At 39.5% G+C, this 20,568-nt stretch overlaps 1 protein-coding gene across 3 annotated transcripts in view; it reads left to right on the top strand.

Annotated features, from left to right (window-relative positions):
- LOC124736701 (zinc finger protein 91-like) overlaps window positions 1-20,568 on the top strand; it is a 168,667-nt gene that overhangs the window by 30,570 nt on the left and 117,529 nt on the right. For all 3 annotated transcript variants that reach the window (XR_007009446.1, XM_047248577.1, XM_047248576.1), the window contains one exon: window positions 9,075-9,239. Coding sequence is in view for 2 of the 3 variants with exons in the window: in XM_047248577.1 (XP_047104533.1) it covers window positions 9,075-9,239 (165 nt within the window). In the remaining variant the exon portion in view is untranslated. The remainder of the gene's footprint in view (window positions 1-9,074; window positions 9,240-20,568) is intronic.

Here is a 20,568-nt window from a genome sequence, read left to right as displayed (position 1 = left end):
ACCGATGGTCAAGCCTTCAGTGATGGCAGAAACTCTAAACACAATGAAACCAACTGCTTATCGCTGTGAAACCAAAGGTTTGAACATGAAAAGAGTGTGCGCCAAGGTGGTTCCAAAAGTGCTGACCCACAAACAAAAGGACATGAGAGTGCTCCAGTGCCAATAACTCTTGTAAATGTGTGAAAATTGTCGTAATTTTTTAAATTCAGTTATCATCAGTGATGAGTCATGAATTCTTGAATGCGACCCGGAAATAAAAAGACACAAGTTCAGATTGACACACCCCATCACCATCCCACTCCAAGAAGGCATGCATATGCAAGTCCAGGATCAAAACCATGCTCAGTGTCCTTTTTGACATCATAGGTGGTGGCCACCATGAATTCATAGCTACTGGGATTACTGTGAAAGCAACTTGCTACTTGGAGTGCTCAGAAGTCTGAAAAGGATTGTTATTGCTGAAGCAATGTCAGATAAGTTAGTAAGCTGAGTCATGACAATGTCCCAGCCACTGTGTCTTCGTTGTCAATGATTTTGGCCAGGATCCACACCTTACTGCTTTCTCACCTTCCCTACAGTCCTGATCTGACTCCCCTAGGAGATTCCTTGCATAAAAGGAGGCCTGAAAAAACAACATTGGGACATGATTGAATACATCCAGGCTCGTTTTCATTGGCTCTAAAGGACATCCCAGTGAAGGTCTTCCAAGAGTCTTTCCAGGCCTTGAAACACCACATCCAGAAGTGTATTGATGCAGGATGGTGCTCTTTCAGAAATTTTTGACTAATTGTATGACTTTGTTCAATAAATTATTTTTTTAATGAATTTCATTGCATTACTTATGGAACCCACCCTGTATGTGTAAAACAAAGTGTAAGACCGTAGACATGAAGGTGCTGAATAAAATGCATTTGACTGTCAAGAGAGAAACATGTGAAACCTTCAATGACCATTGTAGCATAGTCTTATCAAAAAATCTCTCATGCAACCCAGAGAAATTTGGTCTTGTGCAAAGGCTGGCAGTGGCATCGAAGTTACTGCCCAGCACTTACGAGCGATGCAGAACCTAAAATTTAGGGTAACAGAAATAAATCTGAAGTGCTGAACTCTGTTGTAAAATTCTTGCACCACTGCAAAGATGAATTGCACAAAAATTAGTATTAGTGGTGTTGAGAGATTGCTGAAATTGAGCAAAGCTATAAGGCTCAATGGAACTACTGTCTACAGAACTTGTAATTGAGTTAGCCCATTCTCTCAACTATACATGCCATGCCCATTAGTCAGAAGAAGGTATAGATCACACCCCTCTACAAGAGGGCGATCTCCAAAATGACCACCCAATATAATTGACATCCTTCTGTTGAGTATAAGAACATGTTGAATTAAATGTAATGACCTACCTTGAAAAGTATCCGTTTCCACCCGATCCCACACGATTGTGCGGGTTCGGTTTTTATTTTTTTACGACAAACTTAATCTCTTGCCTTGCTTCCAACCGACCTGCAACGATCGTGCAGGTTGTGCGCTATGTGTTTCTCATGTTTATGTTGCCATTCGGCGCCAACAGATTGCAACACATGTTGTTTAAGTTGATCGAGAAATGAGCATTATGCCGGCGCCTGGTTAGTAGCTCATAATTAAGTTAAATTGAATTGTTTCGGCAATTTGCTGGATCTGGTTATTTGTAATAGTGTGTACGTTTTGATATTGACAATTATTAGTAACTTCATATCTTTGTACAGTAATTGTGCATTAAATTTGTACTAGCACGATTGTGCGTGTTAGTTGTTGACTGCGTAACTTCATCCTCGAGTGGGTGTTGTTGATTGTCTCATTGGCCTCCCTATATTACTGCTTTTCATACAGTTTTGAATGGGGAAGTTTTTATGGACATTCCCGTTATGGCCGGCCAGTGTGGCCGTGCGGTTCTAGGCGCTTCACTCTGGAACCGCGTGACCGCTACGGTTGCAGGTTCAAATCCTGCCTCGGGCATGTATATGTGTGATGTCCTTAGGTTAGTTAGGTTTAAGTAGTTCTGAGTTCTAGGGGACTTATGACCATAGATGTTAAGTCCCATAGTGCTCAGAGCCATTTGAACCATTCCCATTATGGTATGGAGGTTTATCAGACAATCAAATCCGTTCTCTATTAGAGGATTCGGATTTGAGTGGCATTTTGTGAGATGAAGACAACGAGTTTGTTCCTTCTCCTTCAAATATTCAGCAGGCAGAAGAGTCGTCTGATGATGATTTGAGTGCCGAAGAAGTTCCTGAAGAGTGCAGGAGTTCACACAGTGTCACAGAAGGTGTCAGACCACTGCTTTTTCGGAGACCAAATTTTGTTCCAAACTTTCATCCACCAAACATTAATTAAAGTGCTGTTGAGGTCGGTGACAAAGAGGTGCGATCTGAGTTACCTATTTCGTGTATCATTCCCATTTTCTTACTAAAATGTCTTCTTTTTAATTCTAGAATCCATCACCAATTGGAACTCCTGCTGAATATTTCTGTGAATATTTCAGTGAAAAGTTTTTTGAAGAGGCAGCGAAATATACAAATACGTATAGTGTTGCGAAGACAAGGAAATCCCTAGGGACTACAGCCCATGAAGTGAAGGTGTTCTTTGGGATAAATTTAGTGATAGGGTGCATAAGGTATCCTAGGCTACTCATGTACTGGAAGAAATCTATTTCTTTATCAGATATTAGTGACACTATGTCTAGAGACCTGTTCCTTGCACTCAGGAATAATGTGCACTTTGTTGATACTATAAAACCACCTGAAGAGGCTAAAACAAATAGACTGTGGAAAGTTCAGACAGTGATCGACACAATAAGATGATGATGTCACAGTTTGCCTCGTAGCTTTAACTACTACAGTATTGATGATGAGCAAATGATCCCTTTTACTGGGTGTTGCAAACTGAAACAATATGTTAAAGGAAAACCAAGGCCTGTAGGTCTTAAAAACTTTTATCATGACCTCAGCATCAGGTATAGTGTTGGATTTTGAAATTTATCAGGGGTATACTACACCTCTGGGTGATAAGTCATTAGGATTAGGCCCTTCTGTTATTTATGACTAACACAGACTCTCCCACAAGGAAGTTTTGTTTATTTTGATAGGTACTTTACCACAATTCCTCCCTTAGCAAAGCTTAAGGAGAAAGGAATTGATGCTACTGGCACAATAATGGTAAACAGAATTAAGAATGTTAATTTGAAAGAGGTTAAGAATGAAAACAGGAGAGTGTCTTTCATATGTTAGAGCAGATGAAGCTGTAGTAATTACTGAGTGGCAGGACAGTCAGAGGGTCGTGATAGCATCCACTTGTGCTGGTATTGAGCCAAAATGTAAAGTTCAAAGGTGGTGTAAGAAGGAGGGTCACTATCTTGATGTAGATTGCCCTTTTGTAATTCAGCAATACAATGCCAATATGGGTGGCGTAGACATTCATGACCAGCAGGTTGAGTGTTACCGAACGTGGTTCAGAACCAGAAAATGGACACTCAAGTGCTTGCTGCATTTCACAGACCTTTCAGTGGTCAACTGCTGGTTTCTCTACAGAGAGCACTGTCGTGAAAACCAGACTGCCAGAAAGAACATTATGTATTTATTGAAATTTAGAATGTCTGTAGCTGAGGCTCTTCTGTCATGTCCAGACAGAAAGAAGAAAGCTGAAGAGTCTGAAACACCGTTAGATGATCGTTAAGTACCTCCACAAAGGCAGAAGTTTACAAACCCCATCTGAAACCAGGTTTTGTCAGCACGAACATGTCAGTATGAGCGCTGCAGTTCCAGAACAAAGACAAAGTGCATAAAATGCAATCAGTACTTATGTCTTGCAAAAGGAAAGGATTGTTTCAAATTATTTCACGAAAAGTGAAGCAGTCTGAACCATGACTTTGTGTTACAAACTATATAAAAAAAATTTATTATTAATTTTTTTGACACAGAATATGATTTGCAATCTATGTAACATTTTTTGTAATAACTAATAAATAAAAGTAATGAAAGAATAATTTTTAATTCATAACTGTTCCCCAGGTAAACTTATAATATCAAACAAACAGCAGGAAGTCAGAGAAGAATTTTGGTGAAATAAAACCTGACCCTCACGATTGTGCTAGTTGTTTTCCTGCTGCAATTTTTATGGAAGAGTTTTTTTTTATTATTTTCACAGTGTCTATGATGCCCAAGTGTACAGAGAATTCAACTCTATTCACCATTTTCAAAAAAAAAAAGGTGTTCAGGGTGGAAAGGGGTATGACGTCCTCCATGCAAAACAGCGTGTATTCTGTAATGTAATGCAAACTTTTCTCAGATGATATTCTGGAAGCTGTGGATCAAGACAATCAGGTAGTACCACATTAATTAATGTTTATTAATTAGAGTATGACCATAGGGGGTATCAAATGAAATTTATGAGTGGGGATATCTTGGTAGGGAGGATGGAACATGTTGTCTTACGTGGAGTCATTGACAGATGTAAAAATAGCTTCAGGGGTGCCATAGTGAAGTGTGTTAGGATCCTTGCTGCTCATTTTGTTTATTAACAAACTGGCCAGCAATATGAACAGCATCCTCAGAATTTTTGAAATGATGCAGTTACCTGTAATGAAGTACGATCTGAAAAATGCTGTGTAAATGTACAGGAAGATCTCGATAATATTTCAGCGAAGTGCGAAGGTTGCAACTTGCAGTAAATTTTCAGTTAGGTAAAATGTGCACTAGGGTAATGAAAAAAAAACATAGTGTCCTCTGACTACAATATCAAGGAGACCATTGGATTGGAATTGGTCAACTCATACAAATATCTTGGAGTAACAGTTTGTCGGTTATGAAATGAAACGATCACGTAATCTCAGATGTAAGAAAATAGGTGGTAGACTCTGGTTCATTGGTAGGATACTGAGAAAATAAGATTAGTTTACAAATAAATTGCTTGCAAAAAAGAAACCTGGCAGCCCTTCCTTTGTGAAACATGTGCAAGTGGGACCAACTGGAGACATTGATCATATACAGATACTGGCAGTACGAATGGTCACAGGTCTGTTCAACCCATGGGAAAGCATAATGGAAATGGTGAAGAAACCTGAATTGGCAGACATTTAAAGACAGATGTTAATTATCCCACCAAAACCTATTTTTAAAGTTTCAAGAACTTGTATTAGTGAGAATCTGTGAATGTGTTACAGCATCATATGTAACATTTCTATGGGTACTGTGAAGATAAGATTAGATCAGTTACACCATGTGCAGAGAGAGACATTTAAGCAATTTTCTGTCCATGCTCCATATATAACTTGAACAAGAAGAGACCCTAATATAGGGTGCAGTGAGAACGTGATGCAGTTCACAGTGGTTTGTTGAGTATTGATGTACTTGTAGATGTTATGACTTATCGCCTTTTTTGTGAAGAAGATATCTTAGTGTTGACATCCATCCTTTGCAAGTTGCTCCTCTTCTCACATTTTATTTATATTAAGTCCCTGTTCAGTGATTGCTTTCTCATTTGCATATTTAATGAGTAGTGCATTGTGACCATCATCCCCGTGAACTTTATTAATCTTAGAGTTATTTATGCTGCTCCCAACCTACTCCACAGTAGGTTCTTCTGAGTCTGGATTTGGTTATTTCTGATTGTTGTTGAACGTCTCAGGTAGTGTTTTTACAGTGTAGGAGCACTTGAGCGAATGTTCTTGGTCAGTATCTGAATGTTTTCCACCTCAAATATGCTACCTTTCTTTCCTTGTTCTTAGGGTTAAGGTTTGGGGGACCAAATCTGCTGAAGTTAATTTTGAATTTTCTGTAAAAGTTTATGTTGATATTCTAAAATTTTCTGACTTTACCAAGTTGAGCATTGGAATCTCGAAGATGTATGATAATAGTTTTGTCTGGAACACTTTACAGCAGCTCTTTTGGTGTGGTAACATTTCTAACTTCCCTTGGGCTGTTGTGTTAGTCACTTGGTGGGGGCATATGCATTGTTTGCTCCTCTAAAGGAGACTGTGAAGAGTCTACAGTTCTTGGAACTACAGTCAGTAATAGCTCCGGATTTGTTTATGGATTATAGAAGCATATTCTTACTTGTATTTTCATATTCTTTGCTTGGCTTTCCTGCCAAAATCCAATACTTTCCTGAATTAAAAGCTATTTCATCCGTATGCCTGGTCTCTTACAATGCTATTGTAATGATATGCTGTTTGCTCAGGGTGTCTATAAGGTATTTCAGTTTTCCATTTTTGGCGAGTAATGTCATGTTGACAGTAGCAGAGTATGACATTTGTATGTGGGAATGCCCCAGAATCTTTTAGCTCACTGCAGTTCTATGACAGCTTTGGACTGTTTACTGTTCTAGGGCACAATTAACCAACTTTGCAACATGCTGAATCAGATAATATCTGTTGGAGGCCAAACAAGGATGTTGGCAGGATTTCAGTCGAAGTAGTTAGTCCCAGAAGTGGCTCAAGATATGTTCTGTTTACTCTTGTGTGGCTTCTCTAGATGCCCCTCTCACCTCTTACTTTACACTGGCTTGAGACTGGCAACAGCGCTGCCGGGCTACTTAGTCAAATCAGTAGCACTGCAGACAAAGCTTCATAAAGATAAATATTTGTACAAGTATTGAATTAATAGGTTTAAATACTGTGTGTGTGAATGAGAGAGAGTGATTGATGGCACATCAGATTTAGACAAGGTTTTTAGTTTATTGATATATAGTTTCTATGTTTGAAACAATAGCAGAGAAGGAAAGTTGCTACTCACCATATAGCGGAGATGCTGAGTCGCAATAGGCGCAACAAAAAGATTCACACAATTAAAGCTTTCAGCCATTAAGACCTTTGTCAGCAGTACACACACACACACACACACACACACACACACACACACACACACACACACACATATATATGTAAACACAACCTGCACACATGTGTGCAGTCTCAGAGAGCTGAAACCACACTGTGAACTGCAGCACCAGTGCATGATGGGAGTGGTGACTGGGTGGGGGTAAGGAGGAGGCTGGGGCGGGGAAGGGGAGGGATAGTATGGTGGGAGTGGTGGACAGTGAAGTGTTGCAGTTTAGATGGAGGGCAGGAGAGAAGGTGCGGAGGGGGGAGGGGGTAAGTAGTAGAAAAGAGAAATAAAAAGAAATCAAAAGACTGGGTGTGTCAGTGAAATGACGGCTGTGTAGCGCTGGAATGGGAACAGGGAGGGGGCTGGATGGGCGAGGACAGTGATTAACATAGGTTGAGGCCAGGAAGGTTACGGGAGCGTAGGATGTATTGCAGGGAAAGTTCCCACTGCGCAATTCAGAAAAGCTGGTGTTGGTGGGAAGGATCCATATGGCACAGGCTGTGAAACAGTTATTGAGATGAGGGATATCATGTTTGGCAGCGTGCTCAGCAGTTTGTTGGTGGCCTTTCATGCAGACAGACAGCTCGTTGGTTTTCATGCCTACATAGAATGCAGCACAGTGGTTGCAGCTTAGCTTGTAAATCACATGACTGGTTTCACAGGTAGCCCTGCCTTTGATGGGATAGGTGATGTTAGTGACCGGACTGGAGTAGGTGGTGGTAGGAGGATGTATGGGACAGGTCTTACATTTAGACCTATTACAGGGGTATGAGCCATAAGGTAAGGGATTGGGAGCAGGGATTGTGTAAGGATGGACGAGCATATTGTGTAGGTTCGGTGGACGGCGGAATACCACGGTAGGAGGGGTGGGAAGGATATAGTTGGTCATGGAGACGAGGAAGGAGGTTGTTGGTTTGGAATCCATAGGGCATCTGGAAAGGTAGTGTTTGATAGCCGTAAGGCCGTGGGCATTAGGAATGTTAGTGTACAGGGAGGTGACATCAATAGTGACGAGCAGGGCACTGTGTGGTAAAGGGACAGGGACTGTGGAGAGTCGGTTGAGGAAATGGTTGGTATCTTTTATATAGGAGGATAGGTTCCGGGTAATAGGTTGAAGGTGTTGGAAATGGAAATCATGCTAATAGCCACACTGCTTAGTACAAAATTGCTGTGACTTTTGATGGAAATGCATCAAAAATATTTTTAGTGATATTAAGACGAGAAAACAAATTAGATGCTAAATGTTATGCTCAACTTACTTTTAGAGGGGTTAAAGTGTGCAAAACGCTCACATTTACAAAAAAAGTAGCACGTCTGTTAATTCTTTCAGAGAGTGGAAATAGGTTGTTCCACACATTCTTTCTGTCACTTTAGGTAATTGCTTGTTATGTTAACAGGAGTATTACATTAATGACTAGTGTTTGAGAGTATATAGCATGTCCAGAATTGTCATATATCAGTTCATTTAAAAATAAACTGCCATTTCCTTTATTCTTCCCAGTAAACCAAAAATCTACTATGTAATGCCCAAGTAGTTAATCTTAAGAAATGGATTTGAAAACTGAGAATACTTATTGACATTAGCTGCAAATATTATTAGTGACACACACAAATTTGTGCCAGAGCGGAACTCTCAACATAGAAGTCCTACTTTTCACGAACGGTGACCTTTACCATTTCAGCCACCCGTACACATCTCCTTGACCCATCCAAATGTCTATATGCATGTCATGTTGTCCATATACCCTATGCTTGCACTTTTCACTCCCCCACATGAAGACAGATTTTTTTTTTAAATTTTTGTTACTAGCCCATTTAGGCATATATACCAATTTGGGGGGGGGGAGGGGGGGTGGGGGCTGGGGGGGGGGGGGTGCTGTGTTCCTTTAGACATGCATGCATTGTGCGTTGTAAGGTAATTTACAAACACTGTATAAACACAGACATTGTGTAAATCATGTAGTTAATAAGACACAGGGGACTAAATGTACAGGGCAAATAAAATTGAATTTAAATTCATCAGCATAGCTGCAGTTAACATAATTGCATATCCACTGATAAATATTTTATATTGGAGTTAATTACTCATAAGCAAAAAGAAGTAAACTATTAAAATGATATGGGGAAAAAAAGAGCTTGCAGAATAGTGTATAGTTTAGCACTTATTTATGATATTAATTCTCTTTCTTTCCTCTTATTTCTTGATTAATACAGGAAACTACAATAAAGCAGGAGCCCCCTGATGATTATGGGAATGACGATGATGATATTTTGGAAGACGAGGAAGAAGAGGAGGAAGAGGATGATGATAGCATGACTGAACTCGTTGATGATGCTGAGAGTGTTTCTTCCTGTGAAGATGATAGAAGAATGTATTCAGTAAGAGCCTTTGTAACAGTTTTGCTTAGAGGAGTATTGTACAAACTACTATTATTTTTCCATTGTGCCTGTTGCTCATAAGTGTTGTGTGCTATAATATTACAGATGCAGTTACAGAACACTTATGAAATAATCTATTTTTCTTTACACATAAATTAAGTAAATAATAACAATCACATTTAGAGAGCTGTTGTTAAGGAGGTAGGCAAAATTGCAAAGTTGATTTTGTTGAATTTTTTTGCTATAAAATTTATTTAAAATAATCAGTGGAAGCCAAATGACATACTGCAGATCTTTCAGAAGCAACCTCTAACAGTCAGACGTCTTAAAAGTATCACTGCAAGCTGCCGTATTGTCACATGAGGACCACGATCAAGTTCAAATCCAGGAGCAATGTTGTCAGTGAAATACAGCACTTACCACTGAAAGAACATTTATCATGAACACAAATGTACAGCCAGGACAGAATGAAATTCATGGATGTGGAATGCAGCTGTTTAGACAAACGTAGAGTATTCCAAAAGGCTGGCTTTATATATTTCTTTACTTACTTTTATACATCCAAGAATCATATCAGTGATAAAGGAATTGTTGCAGCAATAAAATTAAAATCAGTAACTAAAAGTACAGATATGCATGGAATACATAAGTGTGCTCTATAGGATAGAACAGGTGGTCATCTATGGCCTTGATGAAGGAACCATTCAAGCAATTGCCTGAAGTGACTAGGAAAACAACAGAAAATGTAAATCAGAACTGTTGAACAAAGCAAACTATATTGTCCTGAATATGAAGTCAGTGTCTTAACAGCTTCATCACCTCATTTGGTTGGTCCTTATTATACAAAGTCCTTCAGTTTACACACAGTTTGCTTGAGATAACTTATAAAACGTCATTTTACTGTCTATTGCAGTGCTCAGCAAGGACACCTGTTGATGACTTCTGGGCCTTAAAGATGCTACCATGCCCATTGTGCTAATTCCAGTCTGTTCAGAAAACTGACTGCAGGCTTGCAAATAATGAACTGTACTCTTTGTATGTTTTTCTGTTCTTCCCTCTGACCTGAAAAACTGAAGCCCCCCTCCCTCCAAATGAGGAGTTAGACACTGAACTCAGAAGAATGACAAGACATTACTATCACACACTTTAGATCTTAACAAGTGATTTTCATATAAAAGCAGTAAATTGTGATTGTGTATTGAGATGCAACAGGGTGCATTATTGGTCGAGAATGCCTTGGCTGCCCTTTTGAACAGATGTATTGTAGTAATCTTTTTCATTTCCTTAGGAAATTTATTATACAATTTTCTTACCTAATAGAAACTGCTGTTTCAAATTTTTCATTTGTTTTATTGGTAAATGTAAATCCAAACTGGCTCTTGGTACATGTGTGTGTATAGAACTATTAGTGAAATAGGTAACAATGTTTACCATAATATGCACTCCACTGATGAAGAAAGAATGACCAGTTTTTTAAATAGCTCGTAGCAATGAGCCTAATTACTACTACTAGTTAATACATTGAATATTCAAACATTACAAACATAAGATATTTCAGGAACCTTCCAGAACTGATAAATACTAAATAATAAATAACTGTTGATGGTTCAGTTGTAATTGGTGACCTGGAGCATGCCAGCCTGTGACACTAATCATGACACTACACAATGTAGAGTATGACAGTACTGGCAGATCCTCGCATTCTCTTTGAGTTGCTTCATCACCTTCACTGTGAAGGAAGCCCCTCCCATCAAAGTTTAATGATCAACAAGTAGGTCGTCTGGTTCCTTGAACATCCCATGTTCAATCTGCACCTATGGACAATAGTAGGGCTTCATACGGAGGACATGGTTGACATCTATTTGCTTTTGTCTTCTTGATGGAGGGTCATAATTCTCAACTTTGTGACATATGACAGGGATGCAGTACAGCCCAAAGTAGCACTTCTCTATCTTTTCCAGTAGTTCCACTTTTTGCATAGATGTAAAAAGTCATACCCAGTGTCCCAAGTTGTATGTCACTGGCCAGTGCTTAGCATCATAGCGCTTGGCAGGCAGGGTCTTTATGTGAGCCAGCTGCCTTGCGTCTTCAGTCCTGGTGGAAAGATGTTTCACGTAGTCACCCTTACGATTAAAATGGGAACAGTGAGTTCATTGTTATTTTGGCCTGACGACCACGTCTTAGAAAGCGTCTTGCTTCGCTGTATTGTATGCAAATTTCACGAGAGACAGTATTGTACCCCACTCTCTCTGTTTGATATCAATGTAGTCAATAGTATATCTACTAATGTCGTAGTAAAATGTTCTGTGAGGCCATTCATCTGTTGGCCATCCTGTGAGTGATGATGCAACATGTAATAACCGTTGATACCAGTCTTGACTTGGAAAACTTTACCATGCTCAATGAACATCACATGAGATGCTTCAAAATTGTTTCTTCTGTAAGGGTCTTCGCAATTTCTGGAGCTTCAGCAGTCAACACAGCTTTGGTGATAGCATAGCTGGTGAGGAAGTCAGTGCAGACTGTTATCTATTGATTCCCATTTGCTGTCTTCAGAAATTTCCACATGAGGTCAATTCTAATTATTTGGAGTGGTGCTACTGCAGAAAGAAATGGTACCAGATACCCATAATGTAATTTTAGCATTTGGTTATATCATTGGCATTCCTTAAAATGGCTCACATACTTGTTAACGTATCAGTAGAGACGTGGCCAGTAATACGTGTGAGCTGTGATGACAAGGATCTGTTTACATCCCATTGGATTGTAAACTGAAGTGCCGAAGAAACAGGTATATGCATGCGTATTCAGATACAGATATATGTGAAAAGGCTGAATATGGCACTGCAGTCAGCAGTGCCTATATAAGACAGCAAGTGTCTGTTGCAGTTGTTAGCCTGGTTACTGCTGCTACAATGGCGGGTTCTCAAGACTTGAGTGGGTCTGGACTTGGTGTTCCTGTTGGCGCATGAGTGACAGGACAGCATCTCCGAGGTAATGATGAAGTGGGGATTTTCCTGTACGATCGTTTCACGAGTGTACTGTGAATAACAGGAATCTGATTAAATATCAAATGTCCACCATTACTGAAACCGGAAAAAGATCCTGCAAGAACGAGACCGATGACTACTGAAGAGAATCTTTCAGCGTTACAGAAATGCAACCCTTCTGCAAATAGCCGCAGATTTCAATTCTGGGCCATCAGCAAGTATCAGTGTGCGAACCATTCTATGGAATGTCATCGATATGGGCTTTCCAGGTTGAAGGCCCACTCGTATACCTTTGATGACTGCACGACACATAGCTTTACACCTTGCCTGGACCATCAACACTGACAATGGACTGTTGATGACAGGAAACATGTTGCCTGGTTGGACGAGTCTCGTTTCAATTTGTATTGATTGGATGAATGTGTACGGGTATGGAGACAACCTCATGAAGCCATGAACCCAGCATTTCAGCACTGGTCTGTTCAAGCTGGTGGAGGCTCGGTAATGGTGTGGTGTTTGTGCAGTTGGAATGATATGGGACCCCTGATACATGTAGATAAGACTCTTGACAGGTGACATATGTAAGCATCTTGTTTGATCACGTGCATCCATTCATGTTCATTGTGCATTCTGATGGACTTGGGCAATTGCAGCTAGACAGTGTGACACCTTATGCATCCAGAATTGCTACAGAGTGGCTGCAGGAACTCTCTTCTAAGTTTAAACCCACAGTACGAGGAGCATTTGGAATGTCTGTGCAAAGTCCGAGAGATGGCACCACCGGCACGTATCAAGGTCATGTTTAGTTAGTAGCATCTTTGGAAAGAACGCGCACCAAATTTGAGCCATATTGGTCTATTTCTTTGTGTTTGGCATTCGTGTGAATCAAGGAAGTCTAGTCATTGTCAAAAAATGGATGAAAAAGAATTTCGTGTGGTGATTAAACATTACTTTATGAAAGGCAAAACTCCTCAGGAGACTAAAGAGAAACTTGATAAACATTACGGTGACTCTGCACCATTGATTAGAACAGTTTGTAAGTGGTTTCAAAATTTTCGAAGTGGCCACATGGGCACAAGTGATGCTGAACCTTCTGGACGCCCTGTGGAGGTTACGACTCCAGAAATCATTGATAAAATCCATGATATGGTGATGGATGACACAAGAGTTAAGGTGCGTGAGATTGCTAATGCTGTGGGCATCTCGGATGAACGGGTACATAATATTTTGCATAAAATGAGAAATCTATCCACAAGATGGGTTCTGCGATTGCTCACGCTTGACCAAAAACGGAACCGTGTGAAGTGTTGCAAGGATGGTTTCCAGCTCTTCAGGAAGAATCTGCAGGACTTTAAGCATCATTTCGTCATTGTGGATGAAACACAAATACATACTATACTCCTGAGACCAAACAACAATCTAAACAATGAGTTACCAAGGGAGAATGTGTATCAAAAAAGGTGAAGACCATTCCTTCAGCCGGAAAGGTTATGGCGACTGTCTTGTGGTATTCGCAAGGGGTAATCCTCATAGACTATCTGGAAAAGAGTAAAATTATTACAGGTGCATATTATTCATAGTTATTGGACCGTTTGAAAACCAAGCTGCAAGAAAAATGCTGGCAATTGGACCGCAAAAAAGTTCTTTTCCATCATGACAATGCACAAGCACAAGCACACACCTCAGCAGTTGTGGTCACAAAATTAATGGAAGTAGGATTCCAACTCATTTCACACATTTCTCATATCCCCTATTCTCCAGACTTGGCTCCCCCGGACTACTATTTGTTCCCCAAATTGAAGAAATGGCTGACGGGACAAAGATTTTATTCAAACGAGGAGGTGATTGCAGCAACTAATAGCTATTTGGCAGACTTGGACAGTTCCTATTATTCAGAAGAGATCAACAAATTAGGACAGCATTGGACGAAGTGTATAAGTCCAAAAGGAGACTGTTGAAAAATAAAAAAGGTCTACCCCAAACATGTAAGTAGTTTTTATTTTTGCATGGACTTTTCAAATGCCCCTCATGGATACGACAATGAAAAATGCACCTCATTGTAGAGCATCTCAAAGAATTTATTTATTTATCATCAATACACCTCTTCCTGTGAACCATTTGTAGCATGAAGAAAATAGTCTATATTAAATTTCTTGCCAAGTTCTTTGTATCATTTCCTCTGTTATTGTTGTAATCACATTAGTGATACGTAGTTGCAATGTAAGACTATCGTCCACTTTGGTTGCATAAATGAATTCATGAATCCCCACATGAAGAAATCAAGCGGCATAATGTCAGGTGAACATGGTGGCCAGGTAGTGCCTCCTCCGCGTCCAATCCAACAATTGGGAAATTTCCTATCCAGGACCTTGCAAACAGCCATTGATCAATGTGGCGGAGCTCCATCTTGTTGAAAAATTATGTTGGGTTGCAAGTCTTGTATCTGAGGGTACACAAACTGCTCCAATATGTCGAGATACACTGACCCATTCACTGTTTCTTCCGCAAAGAAAAATGGTCCAACAATCCTGTAGTGCATTAGCCTGCACCAGACGTTTAGTTTAGAGCTATCACGAACATGTTCTATGACAATGCGCAGATTTTGCGAACCCCAAATCTGAACATTATGCCTATTAACCCTTCCTGATAGATTAAAGGTTGCCTCATCTGAGAATAAACATCTTTCCAGGAAGCTGGCATCCATATCAATACGCGCAACATATCCGCATCAAATTGTTGTCGGCGTGGTTTGTCATTTGGCATCAGATGTTGCAGAATTTGCACTTTGTAATCACACATATGAAGATGCTGGTGAACTACGTGATGCAATGTTGTTCACAGTACATGAAGTTGCCTAGATGCGTGACGCATTGACTTATGTGGGCTTCTGAGAAACTTTTGTCTGATGTCCTCCACTGTCTAGTCTGTAACTCCATAACGTGAACTGCCAGAATGTTTCAGAACACTTCCTGTTGACAGAAACTTCCTATACCATTCCTTAATTGTTTTCACATCAGGTGGATCACATTCATACACACGACAATAATTTATTTGCACAGTAATCGGTGATTTTGTTTCCGCAAACCATACTACTGCTTGCGTGCGCTGCTGTGAAGTCGCCATTTTCACTTTATGCGACCATGCTGCACTCTGGCGACAATGCTTGGCACGTCTGGTGCGGAGATGCAAATTCTTTGAGATGCTCTACAATGTTGTGCATTTTTCATTGTCGTATCTACTGTGGTTTTCCTCTCCTGGGTGCTTGAAATAAGGGACGTTTGAGTTGGACACCCTGTACAAGTACCTTCCAAGAAGACTTTCCACATCACGGATGTGCAAGGAGTCGGAAAATCTGTGACTGCTCTTTCTATTCTTTTGGGTCAGGACACACTTAATTGCCATTTACTAGATGCTCTAAGATTTTTGTTTCTTGGACATTGAAGAGGCACTTTCCCAGTTCAGGCCGAGGCCTGCAGACTGAACACACTTTATTAGGGTTTTCAGGCAGTGTAGATGCTCTCTAAACGTCTTCTGGAGGGGCAAATGACAATGTCATTCAGATGACGATTACATATTGTCTGCTTATTGGTCTATGTGAGTTTTTTCCATCATACGATTGAAGGTAGCTCGAGCATTACGCAGTTCACATGGCATAACTTTTCAAAACCTCATCGAGGCCATCTGAAGCTAGGAAGGCAGTCTTTTCTCGCTCAGCTTTGTGAACCTAGATTTGCCAGTAGTCCGCGCGCATGTCCATAATTGAGAAATACTTCGCTCTTTCAAGCAGTCAAGGGTGTCATCAATGCTTGATTTGTTTAATCGTTTGTAATTGATGCAGAAACGCCATGTGCCGTTCTTCACAAGGATCACAAGAGAAGACCAAGGACACTCTGAAGGCTCAATGATATGAATGCTGGCTTATTGGTGGATGATCTTCAGTGCTGATATGATGTCTTACCATGGGCCAATTGGTCTTTTAGATTTAAAATCATCCAAAAGCTGACACAGAATAGCTACCACTCATTGAATTTGTTCCTCGATCAGACCAGATCCCATTGGCAGTTCTATAGTATCTTCACTCTACCCCTTCTCCTGTATTTTCTGAAGTGGTAGCAGAGCATGATTCTTCATCAGTTACACTAAGCTACCTTTCCTGGACTGGTTGAGCTGTCCTTAAGCATACACTTTTATGAACGAGTTGTGGCTGCCGTTAACAATCCAAAGTTCTTGGTCACCTACACTGCTTACAATCATTGCTGGCATGCAGATTTCTTTTGGAGCCTGAATAGCTTTTTGCAGTCAACAAAAACTTCACTGTTTAACTGAGCATCTTGACTGATGACTGGAAGTTGACATGATGATGGGGTGACAATGTCTTCAACAGCAAACAGCCACCCAGAACGATTTTTGTTAAGTGTGATTGTTGGGATAGCTTCATTAATCTTGAACTCTGAACTTCCACAGTTTGACTGCTTATAATGTCTGCAACAAGTCTCATCTGAGAATATCATCATTGACTACATTCTTTTAAAATAACAAATTCAAAGGGCTGTGTTCTGTCATTGATTGGTATTCTAGCAATACATGTCCCTATCGGCTGGACACATTTTCCTTGTACAACCATCAGCACAATCATTGTCTTATCAAGGAATAGAGTCCTCCTTAACTGGTGATGATAAGCATTCGACATTACAAGAAAAGAAGGCCTTTAAGTCAACAAGTGCTCAGACAGGTTGACCATTGATGATGGTGTCAATACTTTCAGCCACCTCGCTGTTGTCCTTGGAGAATTTTCACATGTGGTGTCACCACCACTACCTCTGTAAATGGTCACCTCACATAGTTTTCCTAAATTAGGGGGCTAGAAAAGTGGCTGGCACCTCTTTGATGATGGGAGTGGCTACAGCATGTTGGGGAGTGACGTTGTCCAAGAATGGCGACAAGCGTTTCCGCGTAGATCAATTATAGTTGTCTGCAGTTTACTGATGCAAATAGGACTATTGTTATGGTTGATTTCTTGCAGAGTATTAGTTGTCTAACTGTCATCTTCTTTCTTGTTGTCCTCATTTTCCAAATATCCATTCTTCTGCGGGGTGCTATACTTGCAAAGGAGTTGTTTGTACCTTCATTGGTCGGATGCTGGATCATTGTTTGGCAATGGTGGTGTAGGTCAGAGTTGAAAATCCATTTCTCACTGTGTGTTGGACTGGTGGTGGAGATTGGTGCCAGATTCTGATAGAACTCTTTTTGAACATTCTGTATTACCTCCTGAGATGTAGTGTTGATGTTCATGGCCAATATTTCTTGTGCACTAGATTTGATAGTCCTGGCTGCCAAAAAACTGTTGTATGTCCTTTCTTATGACATGGTTTATGAAAGAGGCTAGGTCACATTGATCTTCCACAACTGCCATAGGGACCATGTTTGGGAATTGGTCATAGTTCTTTTGTCCAAATCTTTCTGTGTTGCATTTCCTTGATATGCTGGCACCACTTGAAATCTCCTGTTGTGACAGACTTAACCCAAAAGACTTTGTACATTTCTTCCGCAATTCCTCTCATCAAATGTGAGATTGTCAGCTACAGTCACTTGGATTCAATTAGTGGCATTGGGCCAAAATATTCTGTATGTAAGGCTGTGTAATTTTGTTATGACATAAGGTCTGTTCTGCAATTGTTATTCCCTTAGTGGACTTGCTGTTGATTTTTATCAAATGTTTTCTTCAGTTCGACTTTGAATTTGTCTGAGCTATAGGGCTTATTTTTGTTTTTCTCCAGGCATCGCTGAACTGTACCATCAAAGTGAAAGTACACGTTTGCCAAACACATCATGTCATTGTACCTGTTACGAGAGTCGAGGAGTGTGAAAGGGAAGCAGTGGTTGAGTTAATTTTGACTGATAAGAGTTCATATTGTAACAAAGAATTTTACTTTAGCTCTCTACTGCAAAATAATACTTCAACAACATAACAAATGGGAGAATAATACTAAAATAAAACTGTGCAAAGAAAATGTGCCATTTACAACAAAAAAACGCACTGCATACAGAAGCGTCAGCTGACAGAAAAATGTCAGAGATATACAATGCTGTGTAACAACAAACTGCTTTTGATGTGTGTTTCTCGTGGGCCTCATTTTGATGAAAGTGATGTCACAACTGTTTACATTTCTAAAAAGTCACTCAAAAATATTGTGAATTGTGATTTGTGAGGCGTTAATTTCAAGTAAATTTCCTTTTATGTGAGATGAATTACGTTACACATGAGAATGTGCAGTGACTTTCTTAAATTGCAGAGTGTTAGACCGTCATCCAAAACTTAACACTGAGGGCCAGCCACTTAGAAAAATTTCGAGCTCAGAAGAACAGCCATTTATGCAATTATTAAAAATTTTACTGGCACATTTGTGTTTGATATATTTTGCAGCATAATACATGTTAAAAAAGACCAGGATTCAATGTTAGTTTTTCATATTTATTTTAGTTCTTTCATAGATTACAGATTATGCAATAATGATGGCATAGAGCATAATTATCCATAAAATATGTTTAATGAGTTCTTGAGCGATTGCACATGTAATTAATTGGTTTTTCTATCGAAAAGCCAAAGTGCTCGACAGAACATGTTACACAGCAGTGAAATTTATAATTTTGCTTGTCAGCAATTTTCACTTGCTGCAGTTTCAAGTTTTATGCTGAGGATCCTACCTAACTACACCCTCAGAAAACACAGCAAACAATTTTTGGTGACCAATACTACATGTGAGAGCTTAGCTTTTCTTTTAGGTATACTGTATATATATTAATTTAAACCATTAACTTTTCATATTTGTGTGCTCATGGTACTTGTAGTATCAGCTATGGTTGGTTGACAAAAATGCGTTGCAATCTCGATTTGAATGCCTCAGAACTACAGTGCTGTATTTGGTGGAATTCGTGTTTATACTTTCGTAATACAAAAATTTGCATTGTAAATGTTGCCGCACATTAAACATCTTTCCAAAACACATTATTCTTTGCTGGGTTTTGTTTCCATAATGTTGGAAAGTTCTATACCATTGGATAAAATGTTCACCATTCAAAGGATTGATAAGTTTCACTACTCCAAGGGAAAGTACATTGTCATTTGACGTGGGAAAAAAAAATGTGCTTTCACCAGGGGTGTAGTCTATTTTGACCAAGCAAAAAGCTTGTTTTCACCTGAGAAAAAGTGCATTTTTAACTGGTAACTGTGGGAATCACATTCAAGACCAAATCTGAAGGCCTGTCAGTGAAATAAAACACTTTATCTCTGAAAGCACATTAATTATGAACACCAGTTTACAGCCAGAACAGAACAGAACTCGTAAACAAAGAGTGCAGCTGTTTATACAATTTTGGAATATTCCAGATTGCTTGTATTTATACATACATAGAATATTCCATAATATACAAATGTAAGGTATTTCTAGAAGCTTCTGGAACTGATCATACTAAATAACAAATAATTGTTTGTGGGCTGGTTTGAATTGGTAACCAGCAACACTCCAGCCATTGACTCTAACCACTACACCACACTAGGTACACCACATCTCCCACCAATATTATCATCAGGGAGCTAATAATGGATCTGGATCACATAAATGCAAATTAATTTGAGTTATAGTTAATTTTATAGCTTATTGGCTTTTTCTACTCTTGAGATTAGTTCTGAAGTCTCCCCCCCCTCTTAGCATATGTAATTTGTGAAATAAACTGTGTTATCTTTTGTGTTAAACATTTTATGACTGCTGTCAGCCCATCTATATCTGGATCAGAATGACAAATTGACAGCCGTTGTTTACAGAAGAGTTAATAGTATCAAATGGATATTAAATTGAGAAAGAAATTTTTGAGTGTGTATGGAAATGAATTGTTGACTGTAGCACAACTTGGAAAGAAGAGAATTGGTGAGTTTGAGATGTTATGTTGTTGAAGGATGCTGAAAATTAAGTTGTTGTTGTTGTTGTTGTTGTTAGTATTATCACCACCATCATACAGCTATACACAACATGCACATTACATACCAAATATTTTTTTTGTGTATTTTTGTTTAACTCAATAACAAGTTAACAGCAATTTGTATCGGCTGTGCCCACATCTGCTTTATCGTATTCAGATGGAGTTGAATTAGTAAGTGGGAAGATCAAACACTGCAGCCTTCTTCACATTTTGAATTAGAGGGATGGTCTGAGGTGGATATTTATTCCAGCAGTTTTCCACTTTACGGTATCATTGAAAACATTTTTGACTTGAAAATTGGCTCAAGGTGGCTTGTGTGACTTCAGTCATCTAGCTGGTGGATTCTGGAAAGGGCTATTTAG

The sequence above is a fragment of the Schistocerca piceifrons genome, chromosome 1, assembly GCF_021461385.2.
Source record: "Schistocerca piceifrons isolate TAMUIC-IGC-003096 chromosome 1, iqSchPice1.1, whole genome shotgun sequence".
NCBI lineage: Eukaryota > Metazoa > Arthropoda > Insecta > Orthoptera > Acrididae > Schistocerca > Schistocerca piceifrons.
The sequence above is the reverse complement of the archived record's forward strand: the minus strand, read 5'-3'. Positions and strand labels throughout refer to the sequence as shown.